The sequence below is a fragment of the Budorcas taxicolor genome, chromosome 5, assembly GCF_023091745.1.
Source record: "Budorcas taxicolor isolate Tak-1 chromosome 5, Takin1.1, whole genome shotgun sequence".
Lineage (NCBI taxonomy): Eukaryota > Metazoa > Chordata > Mammalia > Artiodactyla > Bovidae > Budorcas > Budorcas taxicolor.
The window spans coordinates 113,595,495-113,614,613 of NC_068914.1; the positions used below are offsets into that span (position 1 = coordinate 113,595,495).

The 19,119-nt window shown below is 40.2% G+C and overlaps 1 protein-coding gene across 1 annotated transcript in view; it reads left to right on the top strand.

Moving 5' to 3' along the window:
* Positions 1 to 19,119, top strand: part of POLR3B (RNA polymerase III subunit B) — a 115,336-nt gene that overhangs the window by 8,781 nt on the left and 87,436 nt on the right. Inside the window, exons 5-10 of the mRNA XM_052639337.1 lie at positions 2,954 to 3,029; positions 4,871 to 4,971; positions 6,222 to 6,313; positions 8,278 to 8,395; positions 9,847 to 9,955; positions 17,138 to 17,260. Coding sequence (XP_052495297.1) covers positions 2,954 to 3,029; positions 4,871 to 4,971; positions 6,222 to 6,313; positions 8,278 to 8,395; positions 9,847 to 9,955; positions 17,138 to 17,260 — 619 coding nt within the window. The remainder of the gene's footprint in view (positions 1 to 2,953; positions 3,030 to 4,870; positions 4,972 to 6,221; positions 6,314 to 8,277; positions 8,396 to 9,846; positions 9,956 to 17,137; positions 17,261 to 19,119) is intronic.

Sequence of the window (19,119 nt, forward strand, 5' to 3'; positions counted from 1 at the left end):
AGCAAAGGAGAAAAGGAAAGATAGAAGCATCTGAATACAGAGTTCCAAAGAATAGCAAGAAGAGATAAGAAAGCCTTCTTCAGTGATCAATGCAAAGAAATAGAGGAAAACAACAGAATGGGAAAGACTAGAGATCTCTTCATGAAAATTAGAGATACAAAGGGAACATTTCATGGAAAGATGGCCTCGGTAAAGGGCAGAAATGGTCTGGACCTAACAGAAGCAGAAGATATTAAGAAGAGGTGGCAAGAATACACAGAAGAACTGTACAAAAAAGATCTTCAAGACCCAGATAATCATGATGGTGTGATCACTCACCTAAAGCCAGACATCCTGGAATGTGAAGTCAAGTGGGCCGTAGAAAGTATCACTATGAACAAAGCTAGTGGAGGTGATGTTACGAACAAAGCTAGTGGAGGAATTCCAGTTGAGCTATTTCAAATCCTGAAAGATGATGCTGTGAAAGTGCTGCACTCAATATGCCAGCACATTTAGAAAACTCAGCAGTGGCCACAGGACTGGAAAAGGTCAGTTTTCATCTCAATCCCAAAGAAAGGCAATGCCAAAGAATGCTCAAACTACCACACAATTACACTCATCTCACATGCTAGTAAAGAAATGCTCAAAATGCTTCAAGCCAGGCTTCAGCAATACGTGAACCGTGAACTTCCTGATGTTCAACCTGGTTTTAGAAAAGGCAGAGGAACCAGAGATCAAATTGTCAACATCCGCTGGATCATCGAAAAAGCAAGAGAGTTCCAGGAAAACATCTATTTCTGCTTTATTGACTATGCCAAAGCCTTTGACTGTGTGGATCACAATAAACTGTGGAAAATTCTGAAAGAGATGGGAATACCAGACCACCTGACCTGCCTCTTGAGAAATCTGTATGCAGGTCAGGAAGCACCAGTTAGAACTGGACATGGAAGAACAGACTGGTTCCAAACAGGAAAAGGAGTGCGTCAAGGCTGTATATTGTCACCCTGCTTATTTAACTTCTATGCAGAGTACATCATGAGAAACGCTGGACTGGAAGAAACACAAGCTGGAATCAAGATCGCTGGGAGAAATATCAATAACCTCAGGTATGCAGATGACACCACCCTTATGGCAGAAAGTGAAGAGGAACTAAAAAGCCTCTTGATGAAAGTGAAAGAGGAGAGTGAAAAAGTTGGCCTAAAGCTCAACATTCAGAAAACAAAGTTCATGACATCGGTCCCATCACTTCATGGGAAATAGGTGGGGAAACAGTGGAAACAGTGTCAGACTTTATTTTTTTGGGCTCCAAAATCGCTGCAGATGGTGATTGCAGCCATGAAATTAAAAGATGCTTACTCCTTGGAAGGAAAGTTATGACCAACCTAGATAGCATATTCAAAAGCAGAGACATTACTTTGTTGACTAAGGTCCATCTAGTCAAGGCTATGGTTTTTCCTGTGGTCTTAAATGAATGTGAGATTTGGACTGTGAAGAAGGCTGAGTGCCGAAGAATTGATGCTTTTGAACTGTGGTGTTGGAGAAGACTCTTGAGAGTCCCTTGGACTGCAAGGAGATCCAACCAATCCATTCTGAAGGAGATCAGCCCTGGGATTTCTTTGGAAGGAATGATGCTGAAGCTGAAACTCCAGTACTTTGGCCACCTCATGCGAAGAGTTGACTCATTGGAAAAGACTCTGATGCTGGGGGGAATTGTGGGCAGGTGGAGAAGGGGACGACAGAGGATGAGATGGCTGGATGGCATCACTGACTCGATGGGCGTGAGTCTGAGTGAACTCCGGGAGTTGGTGATGGACAGGGAGGCCTGACGTGCTGCGACTCATGGGGTCGCAAAGAGTTGGACATGACTGAGCAATTGAACTGAACTGAACTGAGTGTAGCACTTTCACAGCATCATCTTTTAGGAGTTGAAATAGCTCACCTGGAATTCCATCACCTCCACTAGCTTTGTTCACACTGATACTTCCTAAGGCCCTCTTGACTTAGCATTCCCAGATGTTTGACTCTAGGGGAGTGATCACATCATCGTGATTATCTGGGTCATGAAGATCCTTTTTGTACAGTTCTTCTGTGTATTCTTGCCATCTCTTCTTAATATCTTCTGCTTCTGTTAGGTCCATACCATTTCTGTCCTTTATTGAGCCCATCTTTGTATGAAATGTTCCCTTGGTATCTCTAATTTTCTTGAGGAGATCTCTAGTCTTTCCTATTCTATTGTAATTTTATTTAAATCAATATGAACTCGTAGATAGTTATTTTATTATTTTCATCATAATCCAGTGCTGTCATTATTTTATTTCTCAAATAGTCCCAGATTCAACCACAGGAAGCTTCCATCGACTTGACCTTTAAATATGCCCCTGTTTTGGGCACTCCTTTGCTTTCTGTTACCATGAGATGTGGTTCATGTAGTATTTCCCTGTTCCAGCCTGGAATCAATCACTTCTCCAAGCATCCTTAGTCTCCTCTTTTGGAGAGTAGTATTTTAGACAGCAAGATTTGGGTACTGAAGTCTCAGTAGACAGAGCTATACTTATTGTTCATTCAGTCCTAGGATATATAGAAAGTAGTTTCAGAATTGTTAATTCATCACTCTGTGAGAATAAAATTTACTAATATTTGTATGTTGCCTTTCTTACAAGAATGGTAGCAAACTATAGATACTCTTGCATTTGCTTTTTTCCATAAGTATCATTTTTAGGGAGCTATAATTTCAGTATTTTTGTAGAGAGATTTACTGTATTTTTTTTTAAAGTCAGCTTGATGGTATTTCCTCTCTTTTGTAAACCATGTGTTCTATGACTTCAGGATCTCCAATTGTAATTTTTTAGTTTGCCATCCTCTGCAAAATAAGCATTTGTCAAAAGTGTAATCTCGTATTTGGAAGGAAAATAGCTTGATTGTTTATATGTTCTTTGAAGAAGTATAATTGATTCTGGAATAACTTGCCTTTCAGATATCTTAATATCTATGTTGGGCTACCTGATGTTGAAGAAAGCTTCAACGTAACTAGACCAGTGTCCCCTCATGAGGTAATTACCAACTATAATTTAATTGGATTTGTTTGGCTCCATTGGAAGAGTCAATGCCCTTAAAATATATTCTTTAAAAAATGATTTAAAGATAGGGGAAAAGTATATTCTCCGAAAAGGGAGAAGACAAAGAGTTCAAAGTAGTTCAAGAAGGCTGAGGCTGCAGCTGTCACAGTAATTCCTCCTGACATTGAAGAAAACTCATGGGTGTTGCTGCAGTTAGAGAAAGAGGACACAAAGATTTCTTGGAGGGATTGTGACTCTTGGAGAGATGGGGAGCGTGGGAGAGCCGGGTGGGCAGGCAGTCATGGGACCCACAGTGAGGCTCGGGGTGCAGATATTGCAGGCTCTGCCATACAGCTCTATTCCTGTTTATAGCAGAGAGCGCCCGAGGGGGACAGGGGATCCCTCAGGTAGTTTTGTGGCCCTGTCCAGTTTCGTTCCCATTGGAAGGGATTGTTAAGACCATGAATATCTGCCTATCATGGGTATTACTTTAGTTTTACTAAAAAAAGAAAACAAGATAATACTTATATAGTACTCTATACCAGCACCATTCTAAAATACATATTCATACTTTTAGGAATTAAAGTTACTCACATGACTGAGATACAGAAAGTTTCTTTAAAACTTATTTGGTAGAGACAGGATTTGAACACAGGCCAGAGTCCACACTAACCATCATGCCAGCCTACTTTCTGTCAGGCCTGAAGAAGGCTTGATCTAATTAAATGAATGGTGTAAGCAATGCTTACTGGTCAATAATAGGGCTTTACTGGTAGCTCAGACAATGGAGAATCTGCCTGCAATGTGGGAGACCTGGGTTTCCGTCCCTGGGTTAGGAGGATCCCCTGGAGAAGGAAATGGCACTTAACTGGAGTGGACACAACCCACTCCCGTGTTCTTGCATGGAGAATTTCATGGATAGAAGAACCTGGCGGGCTACAGTCCATGGGGTCACAAAGTATTGGACACAACTGAAGTGACTATTTTAAAACCCTAGGCACAATTAGGCTAGAAAAAAGTTTATATCTGTCTTTGGTTTAGTAAAAGCCCAAGAGAGAATTCAGCATCATGAATTATATGACTGAGGTTCAGAGGAATTCTCTTTTTGAGACCACAAGCCATCTGATGACCTTCAATATAATACAGAAGTCTTCGGAAGATTCTGGTGGGTTTCCTGTGTCCAATCATGGCCCATGTGAGGGCATCACTTAGTGGGTCATGGCCATGTAAAAGTAAAGCTCACACCAACCATTCCAAAAGTTCTGCAAGTTATTCAGAAATTGTTAGAATGATGAGTTTGAGTGATTCATGCTCTGACATGCCACTTGCAAACGAATTTTATGATATAGTTTAGTTTATTTGAAGAAGACAAGGAGATAGTTTAATTTTTTTAGTTTGTGTGTGTACATACTTCAATTATGTGTGTGTATTCAGTCACTGAACTGGTTGTTAACTGTTTTGACTAAGCCACTGATGACTTTCCAAGGTCCCAGTTTGCAAAGAAGGATCTAACGGCTTCAGAGATGTGGAAGGAGACTGGTGATAACATCAGGTCAGGGAGAAGAGACTCAGTCCAAGATTTATTGTCCCATTTCTGGGCTGTCAGGGGCAGGGATGCTGTGGCAATGTCTAGATCCATGATTGGCATTGTCCCCTCATGGAGAAGGTAAGGTCATAACTCCCAGTTCCCTTAGGGAAGCACGCGGGCAGCTGGGTACCATGGAGAGGTCAGAGTCCAGCATGGACCTTATTACTGCTTGAGATTGGCTCTTCGAGGCTGTTGGGACCCATTCTTTCCCCAGAGGAGGAGCAGTGATTGTGTGATTCTCTTCCAGTGCCGATTGCGGGACATGACGTACTCTGCTCCCATCACAGTGGATATCGAGTACACCCGAGGCAGCCAGAGGATCATCCGTAATGCCTTACCCATTGGCAGGTGAGGCCTGATGCTGCCTGCGTCATGCCCTGTGAGGTGACCCCTGAGCAGTGCCGACACTCTCCTTACCCCATTCTCTCATCTGAAATGTGGGGGAATGGAGCCTCCTTCACCGGGTTGCTTTATGGGTCCAATGAGTCAGTATATGTAAAACACTTGGAGTAGCGTTCATCACGTTGTTGTGTTTCAATTGTGAGGTTAAGGAAACTGCTTCCATTTCCTCCTATAACTCCAGGCTGTTAGGGAAGCACTAGGTAAGATAGCATTTCATTCAACTCTCCTGGGCCAGTCTTCTTGATGGATTTTTACATATTTTGAGTTTTCTTGGAAGAATGAATGTTCATAGCAGTATTTAGGGAAGAAGTTATTTGCCCAGGACAAGTTTGGAAATGATAGCACCAGCTGGCATTTTTGCTGCCTGCTTTTCCTAATTAGGGAAGTGTATCGACTCTCCTGTAGAAATGGACCGGATCCACAATATTGTATGTTTAATAATGATGTTGGACTTTAAACACAACGCAAATAATTGCCACTCAAGTGTTGCCCCTTGCCTCAAAATAACTTAATAAACATGCATTTGTTTATTATTAAGCCAAGAGCTCAATAAACATCCATTTGTTCATCAGATATGCACCAGCTACCTGTTAGTGTCGTGGGCTGTGCTGGTACCTCTATCAGGTAAATAGAAGATACTTAAGACATTGCTCACTTGGCTACATTCTCCTCATTCTTCACTTAGAAAAGGAAATCGGGATATTAAAAAAATATTAATCTTTGTTTTAGCACAACTGTTTATCAGTGTTAGAAGAAATTCTCTTATAAATGGACCATACTTGTGTCCAGTTAAATCTTAGTTCTTTTTCAGAACCGCCTGGTTAGTTCTGAGAGTCTCTGGTTCCTTACACTTTGATTCATAGTGCTGTTTCTACGTGACTAAGGCGAGCCACTTTGTTTTCCACGAATGAAGACTTGCTGCCATTTGTTGACTGTCACTCAGGCTTGTCTGCAAAGTTGGAGGGAACCATGGATTTGGGTTTTTGATATCTGTACCAGAAAAACAGTGTGCCTGAGGACATAACTTCATTTCGCTCAGCTCTCTCCCGCAATACCATCCCTCTGCCTTTCCTCAAATGTCTGACAGGAATGCAGATCCCTCAGTGGTGTGTGCACTGGCCAGCTTGTGTTCTGTTCAGCCTTTTTGCCAGTGACCATCTGAATATGATATTTTCTTTTTGTTTTATTTTAAACAGAATGCCCATAATGCTGCGTAGTTCAAACTGTGTTCTTACAGGAAAAACACCAGCAGAATTTGCTAAACTGAATGAATGTCCTTTAGATCCAGGTAGGTGTGATTTCTTAGATTTCCCCTCCATTTCCTTCCTTTTTTTTTTTTTTTTACTTTTGTTTTACTTTTGCTGTTGATTTACCATTTTTTCTCAGAAACAAGATCAGCCTTTCTTCTTTTAGTGAATTAGGATAAAATTTTGTTTGCAAAACATAACAACAGTTTGGTTCCAACTTTATTCTGTTAGTCTGTATTTTTAAAGATATGTTGTTTCCTCTTTTATTTCAGGCTTAAAACTCTAATACCTCAGTTCAGTTCAGTTCAGTCGCTCAGTCATGTCCGACTCTTTGCGACCCCATGAACCGCAGTACGCCAGGCCTCCCTGTCCCATTACCAACTCCTGGAATTCACCCAAACCCATGTCCATTGAGTCAGTGATGCCATCCAACCGTCTCATCCTCTGTCGTCCCCTTCTCCTCCTGCCCTCAATCTTTCCCAGCATCAGGATCTTTTCAAATGAGTCAGCTCTTCGCATCAGGTGGCCAATATACTGGAGTTTCAGCTTCAACATCAGTCCTTCCAGTGAACACCCAGGACCTTCTGGTTTATTGCTGTGGTTTATCAGGCTGTCTCTTTGCTTGATGGTGTTTTTTGGTATGCTTAAAAATTCAAAAATAATCTCATGAAGTTCTTTGTCTATCTCATCTGAAAAGACACAAGTAGCTCACTTCTGGCTGTTTTGAATGCCATATCTGGGCAAAAAATGAGTCTTCTGTTTAAATTTTTTAAAGTTATATTTTTGTACTTATTTCTAGGCAGTTTTTTTTAAGCTTCATGCTCAGCAGTTTACAGAATGTTCTTTTAATTCCTTAGTTCATGTTTCACTTTGATTTAGTTAATGGTTAATCTAGTTCCTTTATAGTTGCATATATTGCATCCCTGATAGCTCAGTTGGTAAAGAATCTGTCTGCAATGCAGGAGACCCTGGTTCAATTCCTGGCTTGGGAAGATTCACTGGAGAGGGGATAGGCCACCCACTCCAGTATTCTTAGGCTTCCTTTGTGGCTCAGCTGGTAAAGAATCCGCCTGCAGTGTGGGAGACCTGGGTTTGATCCCTGGGTTGGGAAGGGAAAGGCTACCCACTCCAATATTCTGGCCTGGAGAATTCCATGAACTGTATAGACCATGGGGTCACAAAAAGTCGGACACGACTGAGCAACTGATATAGAATCCCAGAAGGTTTTAGAAAGAGGATAACACAGAATGTGGCTTTACTAGAGCAATAATAAGATGTTCCATAAATCAAATATATTGCCTTGTTTTTGCTTATATTCTGAAGGTAAAACAGTCTCACGTTATCCCATTCTGAATTGTGTGCAAAAAAGCATAACATAATGTTTTGTGAGTTTTGTCAAGTATAGACTATATTTTGGAAGCCTGATCTTAATCTGCCAGTGTCAATGATTTGTTAGAAAACTTGGAGCGAATTTTAATTTATATTGAAGATTGTCAGTTATTTCTGTGCTTATGAAATCTGAAGACTAATTTATTTGGCCTTTTTTTTTTCACTCACTTCTCATATGTCAGGTCCTGATGATCCATCGACCACTAAGATGCATTCCTGTCCTCCAGAAATTTATCCTGTGGCTCATTTGTTTAAATCATGTTCTGAGACTGTTAACAATTTGTAAAACAATATTGACAAACCCCTTTAAATTAAGGAAATGGCAGCCTACTCCAGTATTCTTGTCTGGAGAATTCCATGGACAGAGGAGCCTGACAGGCTATAGTCCATGGGGTCGCAAAGAGTCAGACACGACTGGACTACTATCTCTCAGCGCCATAAGGCGATGGTATTGAGTCAGCTGATAAGTTCGTTTGGATTTTCCTCTAAGATGTTATAGAAAAATACAAATTAACCTTTTGGCCAACCCAGTAGAAAGACTAGGAGCTCGCTGCCATTGCTCAGTCATGCTGTTGGAAGAATGGCTGGTGATGTTTTTCTTGTTTCCCTCTGGCAGGGGGCTACTTCATCGTTAAAGGAGTAGAAAAAGTTATTCTTATCCAAGAGCAACTGTCTAAGAACAGGATCATTGTGGAGGCCGACAGAAAAGGGGCTGTGGGTGCTTCAGTTACCAGGTATGGATGGCAGAGTTGTTCTTACACAATACTGGTCATCGCATTGGTGTCAGATGGCGATCCCTAAATACAGAGGTAGCCCGTTGTTTCTCTGCTGTCGCAGGGAGTGTGGCATTGAAACTATCTAGCGTTCACTTGATTGTGGAAGCCTGTGTCATAGAGGACTGATTGAAATTTTCAGTAATGAAAGGTGCAAGACATTGTTCGAAAGGCCGTTAGTTATTTTATCCAAGTTGAACTTGGCTGCAGTCCATGGGGTCACAAAGAGTTGGACACTGAGTGACTAACACAGCGTTAAAGGAACTTTTTAAAAAAGTTAAAAGTTCTGGGAATAAAAGTTATGTGGCATGGGTAAGATGTCAGTATGAAAGAGAGTTTCTCTTCTGATGACTTATAATGAACAGCTCAGCTTAGAGTCTCTGAATTTTTCTGTCTGGTGAGGAGACACTAATAATAGTGCCCATTTGTTGAGCAGTTAGTAGGAGCCAGAGAGTGCATTAGGTGCGTTATACATATTCGTCACCTCTGCCCTCCAAGATAAGTGCTGTTATTTTCAGGTGAGTAACAGGCCTTGCTCACAGGGTGACATTGACCATCAGAGGAAGCCAGCATTTGGATCAAGATGTAATAATTCTGCAACCCACATCTTCCTGTTGTACGCAGCTTTTGAAGCCAGGGCAATCAGGATTTGAATCCCACAGTTGTTTACTAGCCGTGAGGCACTTGGGGGCGAAATTACAATATTTAACTTCTCTAAGCCTTGGTTTCTTTCATACATGATTTAGGGACAACACTGCAAAATAAGTGTTAGTGTGTAGGAGATTAGAGCTAATGTTCATAGAGTGAATAACAGTGCACAGTATGTAATAGGTGATCAGTATGTGTTGTTATTGTGGTGGATTAAAGCTGGGAAATGTTTTTAAATCCATCAGGAGAGTTTCAGCTGAGATATCAATAGGAGATTCCTTAGTTTCTTTTGGCTTCACCGTATACCGAAACTATAGTATGTTTTATTGGATTATTAATTTTAAAATTCATAGTATTCATTCATTTCCTTGTGGTTTTTCCATTGTGGTGTAGGCTCATTTTAAAGTTTTTCTTTTCAAATGTATAAAATTGATCAGAAATATATCCCATATTTGAACAAAGCAGTTCACGTGGAATCAAAGTGAAGTAGGTTAAAAATGAATTGGTGATTGTTGCTTATTCACCCACAGAACTTCTGTCATAATCTCACAGCTAAAGAAACAATTCTAGTGTTCTAAAATGTTCATGGAAGTGGCAGAGGAGGCTGGAGAGGAGTTGTGTGTCTTTAAAAGGTACATGTTTGGAAGGACCTTACTGATCGTTGCTGATCACTGGAACCTTATTGATTAGTAGTTATTGCTCTTGCATGTTACTAGCTCGAAACTAGGTGGGGATATAGTTTAACCAACTGTGTTTTCTTACAGCTCTACTCATGAGAAAAAAAGCAGAACCAATATGGCTGTGAAACAAGGACGGTTTTATTTGAGACATAATACTTTGTCAGAAGATATACCCATTGTCATCATATTTAAGGTGAGTCTGCAAGTATCATTTGAAAATTATAAAGAATTCTTTTATACTTTTATTTTTATATATAGGTTAGGAAAATTGAGCCTGCAGATATCTTCTGAAAGTTAAAGTTTTTATGGTTTATTTTCATATATAGGTAGAAAATTGAGCACAAGGAGTTGTAGGAATGTAAAGATCTGTGACATAGAGAAATTATCAGGCATGTAATATAAATTGAAAGCTAGTGAGGCTGGGGTTCGGGTATTTTTAAAAGTAGTGATCTATTGTTTAAAACGGAAACACGATAAGGAATTCCAAAGATACAAAAGGATGTATAGTAATGAGTAGACCTCTCACCCACCTGTACCTAAAAACACAGTTGTCCTACCCAGGAACACTGGTTTCTGGTGCATCCCTGTAGAGCTAGTCTATGCATGTATAGCACCTGAGTATGTTGTAGGTTTCTTTTTTTGTTTTTACTTACATTGGAGAAGGAAATGGCAGCCCATTCCAGTACTGTTGCCTGGAAAATCCAATGGACAGAGGAGCCTGGTAGGCTACAGTCCCACGGGGCTGCAGAGAGTTGGACACGAGTGAGCAATTTCACTTTCTTTCACTTTCACTTACATACACTGCACCCTATTTTGCACTTCGCTTTTTTTTTTTTGGTAACTTACATCTTGAAGATAGAGTTTTATTAATTCATATACAGCTAGTGTTTTTTTTTAATGGTTCCATTTATAGGTATACCATAATTTATTTAACCATTGTCTTATCAATGGACACACAGCTCTTGCTATTTCAAAGCTGCTGTAATATTTTATACAGGGCAAGGATATCTGTAGGCTAAGTTTCTAGAAGTGTAATTTTCTAGGTCAAAGAGGATAATCTGAGTCTTTTGTTCTTTTTTTATGGACTGTGGGATTCCTGTGAATTTTTTCATAGATAACGAATCTTTAAGCTAAATCTGATTTTTAAAATCTTCTCTGTGAATTGTTGACTTAGAACCCAAAAGACATTTTCCTGTAGAAATAATGTTTTAGTGGTATTTACTGTTCAGTCTCTCAGTTGTATCCAACTCTCTGCAACCCCATGGACTGCAGCACAGCAGGCTTCCCTGTCCGTCACCATCTCCTGGAGCTTGCTCAAACTCATGTCCACTGAGAATTTTAAAATTTACTTCTTATTACCTTTCTTTGAAGTTTATGTTATTTGTAATTATAATTTTTGTAAAAGACAAAGTAATTCTGTCTTTTCTTGAAGGGAATCCCACATTGCCCAGTGCAGTATCTTGTGTACAGAGTGAGGTTTAGTGGATAAATTTTACCTATGTGAAATTACATCTCCAGCAGAGGGCAGTATGTTACCATGCATCAGAAGGACTTTTATGGACAATTTCAGAGCTTATAAAGATGTGTAGGACTGCTTTCCCTAGACCAGAAATTATAAATTAATTATAACACAGATACTGTGTCACTCATGTGGAAAATGGATCATTAGACACATGGATGCATTAAAACCAGAAAACTTTTAAATACTTTACTTGGGTAGGTGACAAAAGTTTGGTAAGACAGTTTTTTTCTGTCAAACTTAATATTATGTTGTAAATGTATACATATATTCATAGCTGACTTAACCTTTCTAGAATGGGGCTATAAGTTAATAATGTGCATTTTTATGCAGCCAGTAGTTGAGATTTCCAGCTTTTCCCTTTCTGATTGTAAAATAGTCCTTACATTGAATTGAGAAAGTCACTAAAAAGTGTAACAACATTGGATAAAGTTTTTTAAGACCTTTTTTCCTTTGCTTTTGAAATATACACATTGATTTTGTTTTACTTTTTTCACCTAGCAATGAATTTTGAAGAACTTTCCTCATCTATAAATAAAATCCATATCATTATTTTTACTAGGTATTGTATAGAATCCATATTGTATATAATATAATCTACTTAAGCAAATTCCTATAGTGGGACATGTAGGTATCTTTTTTCCCTAAATTTTCACTGATGCACAGCACTGGGCGTCCTTATACATACATGTTTGTATGTGTTGCTGATTGTTTTGTGAGACTTAATTCCTGGGAGTGGGATTATATATATATTTAAAAACTTGTACACGTTTAATTTTTCCCCTAAATGTATTCATTACATTTTCATCAGCAGTGTATACTAACTAAAATAAATATTTGAAAATTTTTACGTCAAATGAATACATTGGTCACACATAGTCACTTTTTTTTAGGTCTCTCACTATAGAGTTGTTTTAATGAACTTGCTTATTAACCACTGTTAAGACCTTCCCATTTGGGAGGCAGCACAGAATGAATATTGGATGTCTTACAATCACGCAGATCCAGGTTGATTTCCAGTCTCTTCACTTACTAGTCTCTGTGGCCTTGGATAGATTTCCCAGTCTTCCTGAGTCTTGGATAACTCATCTAAAGTGAGCCTTTTACCTTAAGGTGGGGTTCTTTAAAGAGCAAATGAGATAATATATTTTTTGCAAAGTAGACTGCGTAGAAAGACAGTGGTTTCTTTTTAGTGAGTCCTCTTTATACATTTAATGTCAGAAGCCCAGGAAAATAAAGTAGGCTACCAGAAAAGTCACATCATTTCTCTTTTTGTGTTGTGTGGCCCTAACATAGACCTTGACAGTCATTAGAACTTGATGGTTGTTGATTGTAGCCAACAATTGGCTGAAAGTGACAGAAGCAGCAGGGTTTCCAGACTCCATGCTGAGTCTGAATATGATGGATAAAGCTTTTAAGACCTAGATCAGCCTTATTTATGGACTTGAATTACAACAAAGGTTCTGCTGCCCATGAATCTTCCCCACTTTTATTTTTTGTACGCCTCAGTATTCAGCAATTGTGCTGTGACGGCATCTGCAGCCTGAAGATTTTTATGGAAAAAAAGGACAGATATCAAGGGGGCTGGGCATTGCATAATTTTGAAATTTTTGGTCTTTAAAGAGAAAAAAATTACAGAGTTCAAGTGAGCGAATGCAGTTCTTTTGTTATCTGTGTGGACTGCTTCTGGTAATGATAGGTTGACTTCTGTCTAAAGAAAAATCTCTGGTTTCTGAATGTTAGATATTTTAAGAACTTACCGTTTTCCCTTCTTCACATGATATGTTGCAACATATCACCATTAGCTTGCGTATCATTCTCTTCTGCTCATTAGTATTCTTCTTTCTGTCTCTAAAAAACACTGAGTGGATATCCAAGGAGAAGACTTCCTGCCACTTTTTAAAGAGCATGTCCCCTTATTTTTGTTGTTATTGCTGATAGCCAGACTGGGTGACCTTCTGTGGAAACGTATTATCTCTGCTATTTTTTCATGAGATTATTGAATAGACTTCACTTTTGACTTATTCGTTAGGTGAAATGATTTCAGATATCTGGAGTACAGAGTTCCAGATAAAGCTGGTTTTCAGATGTCTAAATTATGTCTGTAGAGCAAAATGGTTGGGCATTTTGCTGTCGTTTCCATAGCAATATGTCATTTATTTGTAGCTGTGACTTCCGAAGGCTAAATAGTCATAAAGTCACTTCCATCTTTGGAGCTGGAGCACTATTGATGATGACCTGACTGAGTTATCACTGTGTGTTTCAGTGATCTGATATAGGAAGAGTTTAGGGCTTTTAGAGCTAAGCTCTGCCACAGATTCTTTCTGCATATATGGTGTCATTTACTGTGTGACATATCTTTGTTTCATAGCTTAAAAATATTTGGAAGGCCTAAGCAGTCTGTTTAGATTCATGTTAGGCTGCTCGAGAGTTTTGTGCAATTATAGACTTGCTCCTTAGATCAGCATCAGGGCAACTTGAAGTGGCAGCTTCAAGGGAAGACTCTTTCACTATTATTAAACACCAAAAGAGACAATCAAGAACACTCTCTTTTTGGCTTGGAGATTACTGAGCTAAAAAGTATGAAGGTGACGAACGGTGACCTTCACGTGGTTTAGGTGTTGTCTTGCCGAACGAAAGGGGGCTGGCCCAGAATGTGTCTGCTGTTTCAGCGCTAGGATTCTGTTTGTTTCAGCGAAGCCTTTTCCTGCTGTATTGTTTTGCCTCCTTGGTTTGGTACTTTTTCTACACAGATCTCATCTACTTTAGTGTGGGGTTGTTTTTTGTTTGTTTGTTTGGTTTTCTTCAGTGTTTGGGCTTTCTCTGAGAAGTGAGACTCCTAAGGTACAAAGTTTTACATTCAAGATTTTAGAGAAAGATGACTGCAAACTATTTATTGCCTTAGTGTTGTTTTTGTAAAAATATGTTGGTTTCATGAAACCCATTATTTTGAGGGATTAACAGGTAAAAATTAACATATTCTAACTGGTTTTTCATACAGAAGAACTGTCATCTGTTATTTCTGAGTGGCTCCTTGGCAGACCACAAAGGGTAGATGGTACCAGATATATGCCATCACCACCAGAGTAGATGCAACTCTGTGTTTGGATAAAGGATAATCTAGGATGTTCTTTTTTTAAATTAGAGCTGATAATTTTTTAGAATTGCTCTTCTTTAATCCACGAAAGACTAAATGTGTGTGTGTTTTCTTTTTTTGACTGTACTGGGTCTTCATGGAGCCACACAGGCTTCTCTAGTTCACGTAGCCTTAGTAGCTCCATTGCACGTGGGATCTTCGTTCCCTGACCAGGGATCAAACCCTTGTCCCCTGCATTGAAAGGTGGATTCTTAACCACTGGACCACTAGGGAAGTCCCAGGAAGACTGTGTTTTAATGAATTTGTGCAGTGTTTAGAGTTGCTGTCTAGTGTCCATTTGAATAAATGCATTGTATCAGAGATAAAAAAGACATGAAAACTGATGTGAAAATTAGCATATAAAAAAAAGGTTTGTATCCTCAAAACTTCTTCATTTTGTTCATGAAACAAAAAAATTTTTCAAAATAAGCTGTACGCTTAAAATATTAAGTTTAGTGGATTTAACCCCCAAAGTTGGTTCATTAGTTATCTGTGCTGAGTAACAATCGCAGCAGAGTCTCTGTTGGTCAGGGCTTTGGGCCTTGCTAGACTTAGTCCTGGCTCAGGGTCTTTCATGAGGCGAGGTGTCAGCTAAGGCTTCAGTCATCTGAAAACTGGATTGGAGCTGGAGGTGGCTGACTATCAGGGTAAGAGACCTGGCTCCTCACTGCTGGCCCTTCCATGGGAGCTGGAGTGTCTCCATGACATGGCCACTGGTCCCCAGAGGAGCCAGCAAGAAGCTGCAGTACCTTTGTGACCCAGGCTCCAGAATCATACGGTGGTTTCTTACCTTTTATCTGTAGAAGTGAGTCATTAAGTTTAGCCCGTACCCAAGCAGAGGTGCATCTTGATGAGGGTGAAAGAAGAGAGTGAAAAAGTTGGCTTAAAACTCAACATTCAAAAAACTAAGATCACGGCATCCGGTCCCATCACTTCATGGCAAATAGATGGGGAAGAAGTGGAAACAGTGACAGATTTTCTTTTCTTGGGCTCCATAATCACTGTGGATGGTGACTGCAGCCACAAAATTAAAAGACATTTGCTCCTTGGAAGAAAAACTATGACAAACCTAGACAGCATATTAAAAAGCAGAGACATTACTTTGCTGACAAAGGTCCATATGGTCCAAGCTATGATTTTTCCAGTAGTCATGTATGGATGTGAGAGTTGGACTATAAAGAAGGCTGAGCACCAAAGAACTGATGCTTTCAAATTGTGGTGCTAGAGAAGACACTTGAGTCTGTTGGACTGCAAGGAGATCAAACCAGTCAATCCTAAAGGAAGGACTGATGCTGAAGCTGAAGCTTCAATACTTTGGCCACCTGATACAAAGAGCTGACTCATTGGAAAAGACCCTGATGCTGGGAAAGACTGAAGGCTGGAGGAGAAGGGGACAACAGAGGATGAGATGGTTGGATGGCATCACGACTGAAAGGACATGAGTTTGAGCAAACTCTGGTAGATGGTGAAGGACAGGGGAGCTTGGTGTGCTGCAGTCCATGGGGTCGCAAAGAGTCGGACACCACTGAGCAACTGAACGACAGCAACTGTCCTAGCAAGCTTTGAAACTTTCAGTAAGCTTACATCTGATCCTGAGATATCCAAATTGAATTTGTATGATACAGACTATTAAAATTCAAATGCAGAGTGGTGGAATGTGGAGCTGGAAGGGACCTGGTTTGCCCTGTCATGACAGAAATGAAGAAAGTCAGGTGGAGGAGGTGATGTGCAGTAGCGGTCGTCAGGCCTGTTGACATTCTCTGTCAACTTTGAAGAGATGTCCCTTCCATTGTGCCCAGCGTGATGCTCTCCGTGTTCTGCATCAGACTCAGAATTTGATTTTCCCTGTCTTGTGTGTGGAGAAGAGCTAAGAACTAGACCGTCAAAGTTTAATAGACGAGTACCCCTGGTTCTCTTTCTCTGCATAGGTAAAGGAAGAATTTGAATACAAATGTAACTTTTCCCCTAACTGCTTAGAAGTGGATTACTTTTCTGCCAGGATAGGTTTAGTGAGATTATGCTCTATTTCTTGATGTGGCAGAATGCCAGGCAGATGTGTGAGAGTGAGCCTTAGGACGACCATGTGGAATCTACAAAGACCTGTGTTGCTGGCTGCCACCTTGAAACACTTAAAGATAAATGGGTTTTTTTAAACCTAAGGGTGTTCTTGATTTTATAAAAATCTCATTAAAAACCTACAGAAAGTAGAGCTTGATATCTCTAGAATAGTGAGGTAAAACATCCTCTAGGAAAAATTCTTTGAGCCTAAGGGTGCATGATTTGACAATTCTCAGAAAATTTTGTCTTGGGGCAAAACTCTTTGAGGGTTCTGTTTATTTCCCGCCACGCATATTTTCTGATTTACTGCTCTTTGCCTTTTGTTTTGTTTTGTTTTCTCTTTTTTCAGTTTGCCTTTGTAATTGTGACCAGGGTCTCCACTCTACCACCCCACTTCCTTGGATACTTATAAATTGTAGGAGATAGTACACATGCACAAAGTGCTTGAGAATGTTTGTTTTTCTTCTTCCTCATCAAAATTTCTGTTTCAGGTTCTTCTGCAGCTTGGGCTGTGACTGCCAATGCCAGATGGCACCGTTTCTGAGAAAAGAGCTAGCTTTTGCTTAGAAGTAATACCCACAAACAATGCCAAATTAGCATAAGCAAATGTCAGTGAGTTAACACAAAGCCCACACTCTTTCTATCTTTTCTTCCCTTCCTAGGCCATGGGTGTTGAGAGTGACCAGGAAATTGTGCAGATGATCGGAACAGAGGAGCACGTGATGGCTGCGTTTGGGCCCAGTCTGGAAGAGTGCCAGAAAGCTCAGATTTTCACACAGATGCAGGTGTGTCTTTTCACGTTGTCCTTCACTACGAAAAGGAATTAATTGGCAATTTAATGCTGCTCGTCGCTAAAGCATCAGATGCAGTGACTTGGGGGTGGAGACTTGGGGTGGATGTTGGGGAGATGGGAGTAGTGGTCAAGGAGCTTCTTTGGCTCATCATTTGAGGGATTGGAGGAGTCTGCCTAGACAAATTATCAGCTTTGGTGTCCAACTTAGAAGCGGAGGGACCAAGAGGCTTTTGTTCTAATGTAATAAATAGCAAGTACTCTTCTGTATTTGCCTGGTGACACAGTTTTTTAAACTACAGCACCTCTAGTGTAGAAAATGTTTTTTTTTTTTACGTCTTTCTCTTTAGCATTCCTTTTTATTCCCTGCTTCGAGTTGCTTTCAGCATCCAGTTGTATGTGGTCTCTATCCCTTCTGCTGAATTTTCAATGTTTCCAGCAAGAAAGACCCAGGCTCAGAACCCATTTGCCACTGCAGAGCCTTCATTGCCCTGCCTTAAGCACTTCCAGCTGGAACCTGTGGATTTTAGGACCAAAGATGAAGATAGGGAACTGCATATATGCTTTGCTGTTGTTTAGTCACTAAGTCCTGTCTGACTCTGCAATCCCATGGACTGTAGCCTTCAGGCTTCTCTGTCAGTGGGATTTCCCAGGCAAGAATACTGAAGTGGATTGCCATTTCCTTTTCCAGGGGATCTTCCTGAACCAGGGATCGAACCCACATCTCCTTCTTGGCAGGTGAATTCTTTACAAATGAGCCACCTTGGAAGCCCCTTTATATGTGCTAAACATAATCAAAATAATTAGACTTCCCTTCCCATGTGACAGGTAGCCCTCGTAGCCATACTCAGGATTTTTAGTTACATGTTAGTAAGGTGCTTTGCTAAGTATAAATCAGTAGTGACCTTCCTCATAGCCATCCTGGTAGGTAGGATTTCCCTACTATAGAGAAGCACAATGGGCAGTTCTTATTTATCCATGTATACATTGTCTATTCTGTTAGGTTGCTTAAATAAGGTATAAACTCCATGCTGCTTTTTTCTTGTCACCCAGGATGTTTTTAGAGATAGCATTTTCCTTACATCTGTTGTATATGTTCTGAAAAATGAAATGAGTCCTGATATTTTCACAGACTGAACCAAACATTTAGGAAGATTGATTGTCATATGTAAGTACACATAAATTCCAAAGCAGAAAATAGTAAGAATTATTCTTACCACTGCTGCCTTCTTTTTCTGTAGTTAATTAACCAGTCAACTCTAGTTATCAGGCAGGCAGCATCAGGAGAAGTTGTTTCGATTTCAGTTCAGTTCAGTCACTCAGTTGTGTCCCAACTTATTGTGACCCCATGGACTACAGCACGCCAGGCCTCCCTGTCCATCACCAATTCCTGGAGTTTCCTCAAACTCCCGTCCGTTGATTCGGTGATGCCATCCAATCATCTCATCCTCTGTCGTCCTCTTCTCCCACCTTCAATCTTTCCCAGCATCAGGATCTTCTCAGATGAGTCAGTTCCTCACATCAGATGGCCAAAGTATTGGAGTTTCAGCTTCAGCATCGGTCTTTCCAATGAATATTCAGGACCGATTGCCTTTAGGATGGACTGGTTGGATCTCCTTGCTATCCGAGGGATTCTCAAGAGTCTTCTCCAACACCGCAGTTTAAAAGCATCAGTTCTTTGGTGCTCAGCTTTCTTTATAGTCCAGCTCTCACATCCATACATGACTACTGGAAAAACCATAGCTTTGACTAGGTGTACCTTGGTTGTCAATGTCTCTGCTTGTTACCCACCTATCTAGGTTTGTCATAATTTTTCTTCCAAGGAGCAAGTGTCTTTTAATTTCATGGCTGCAG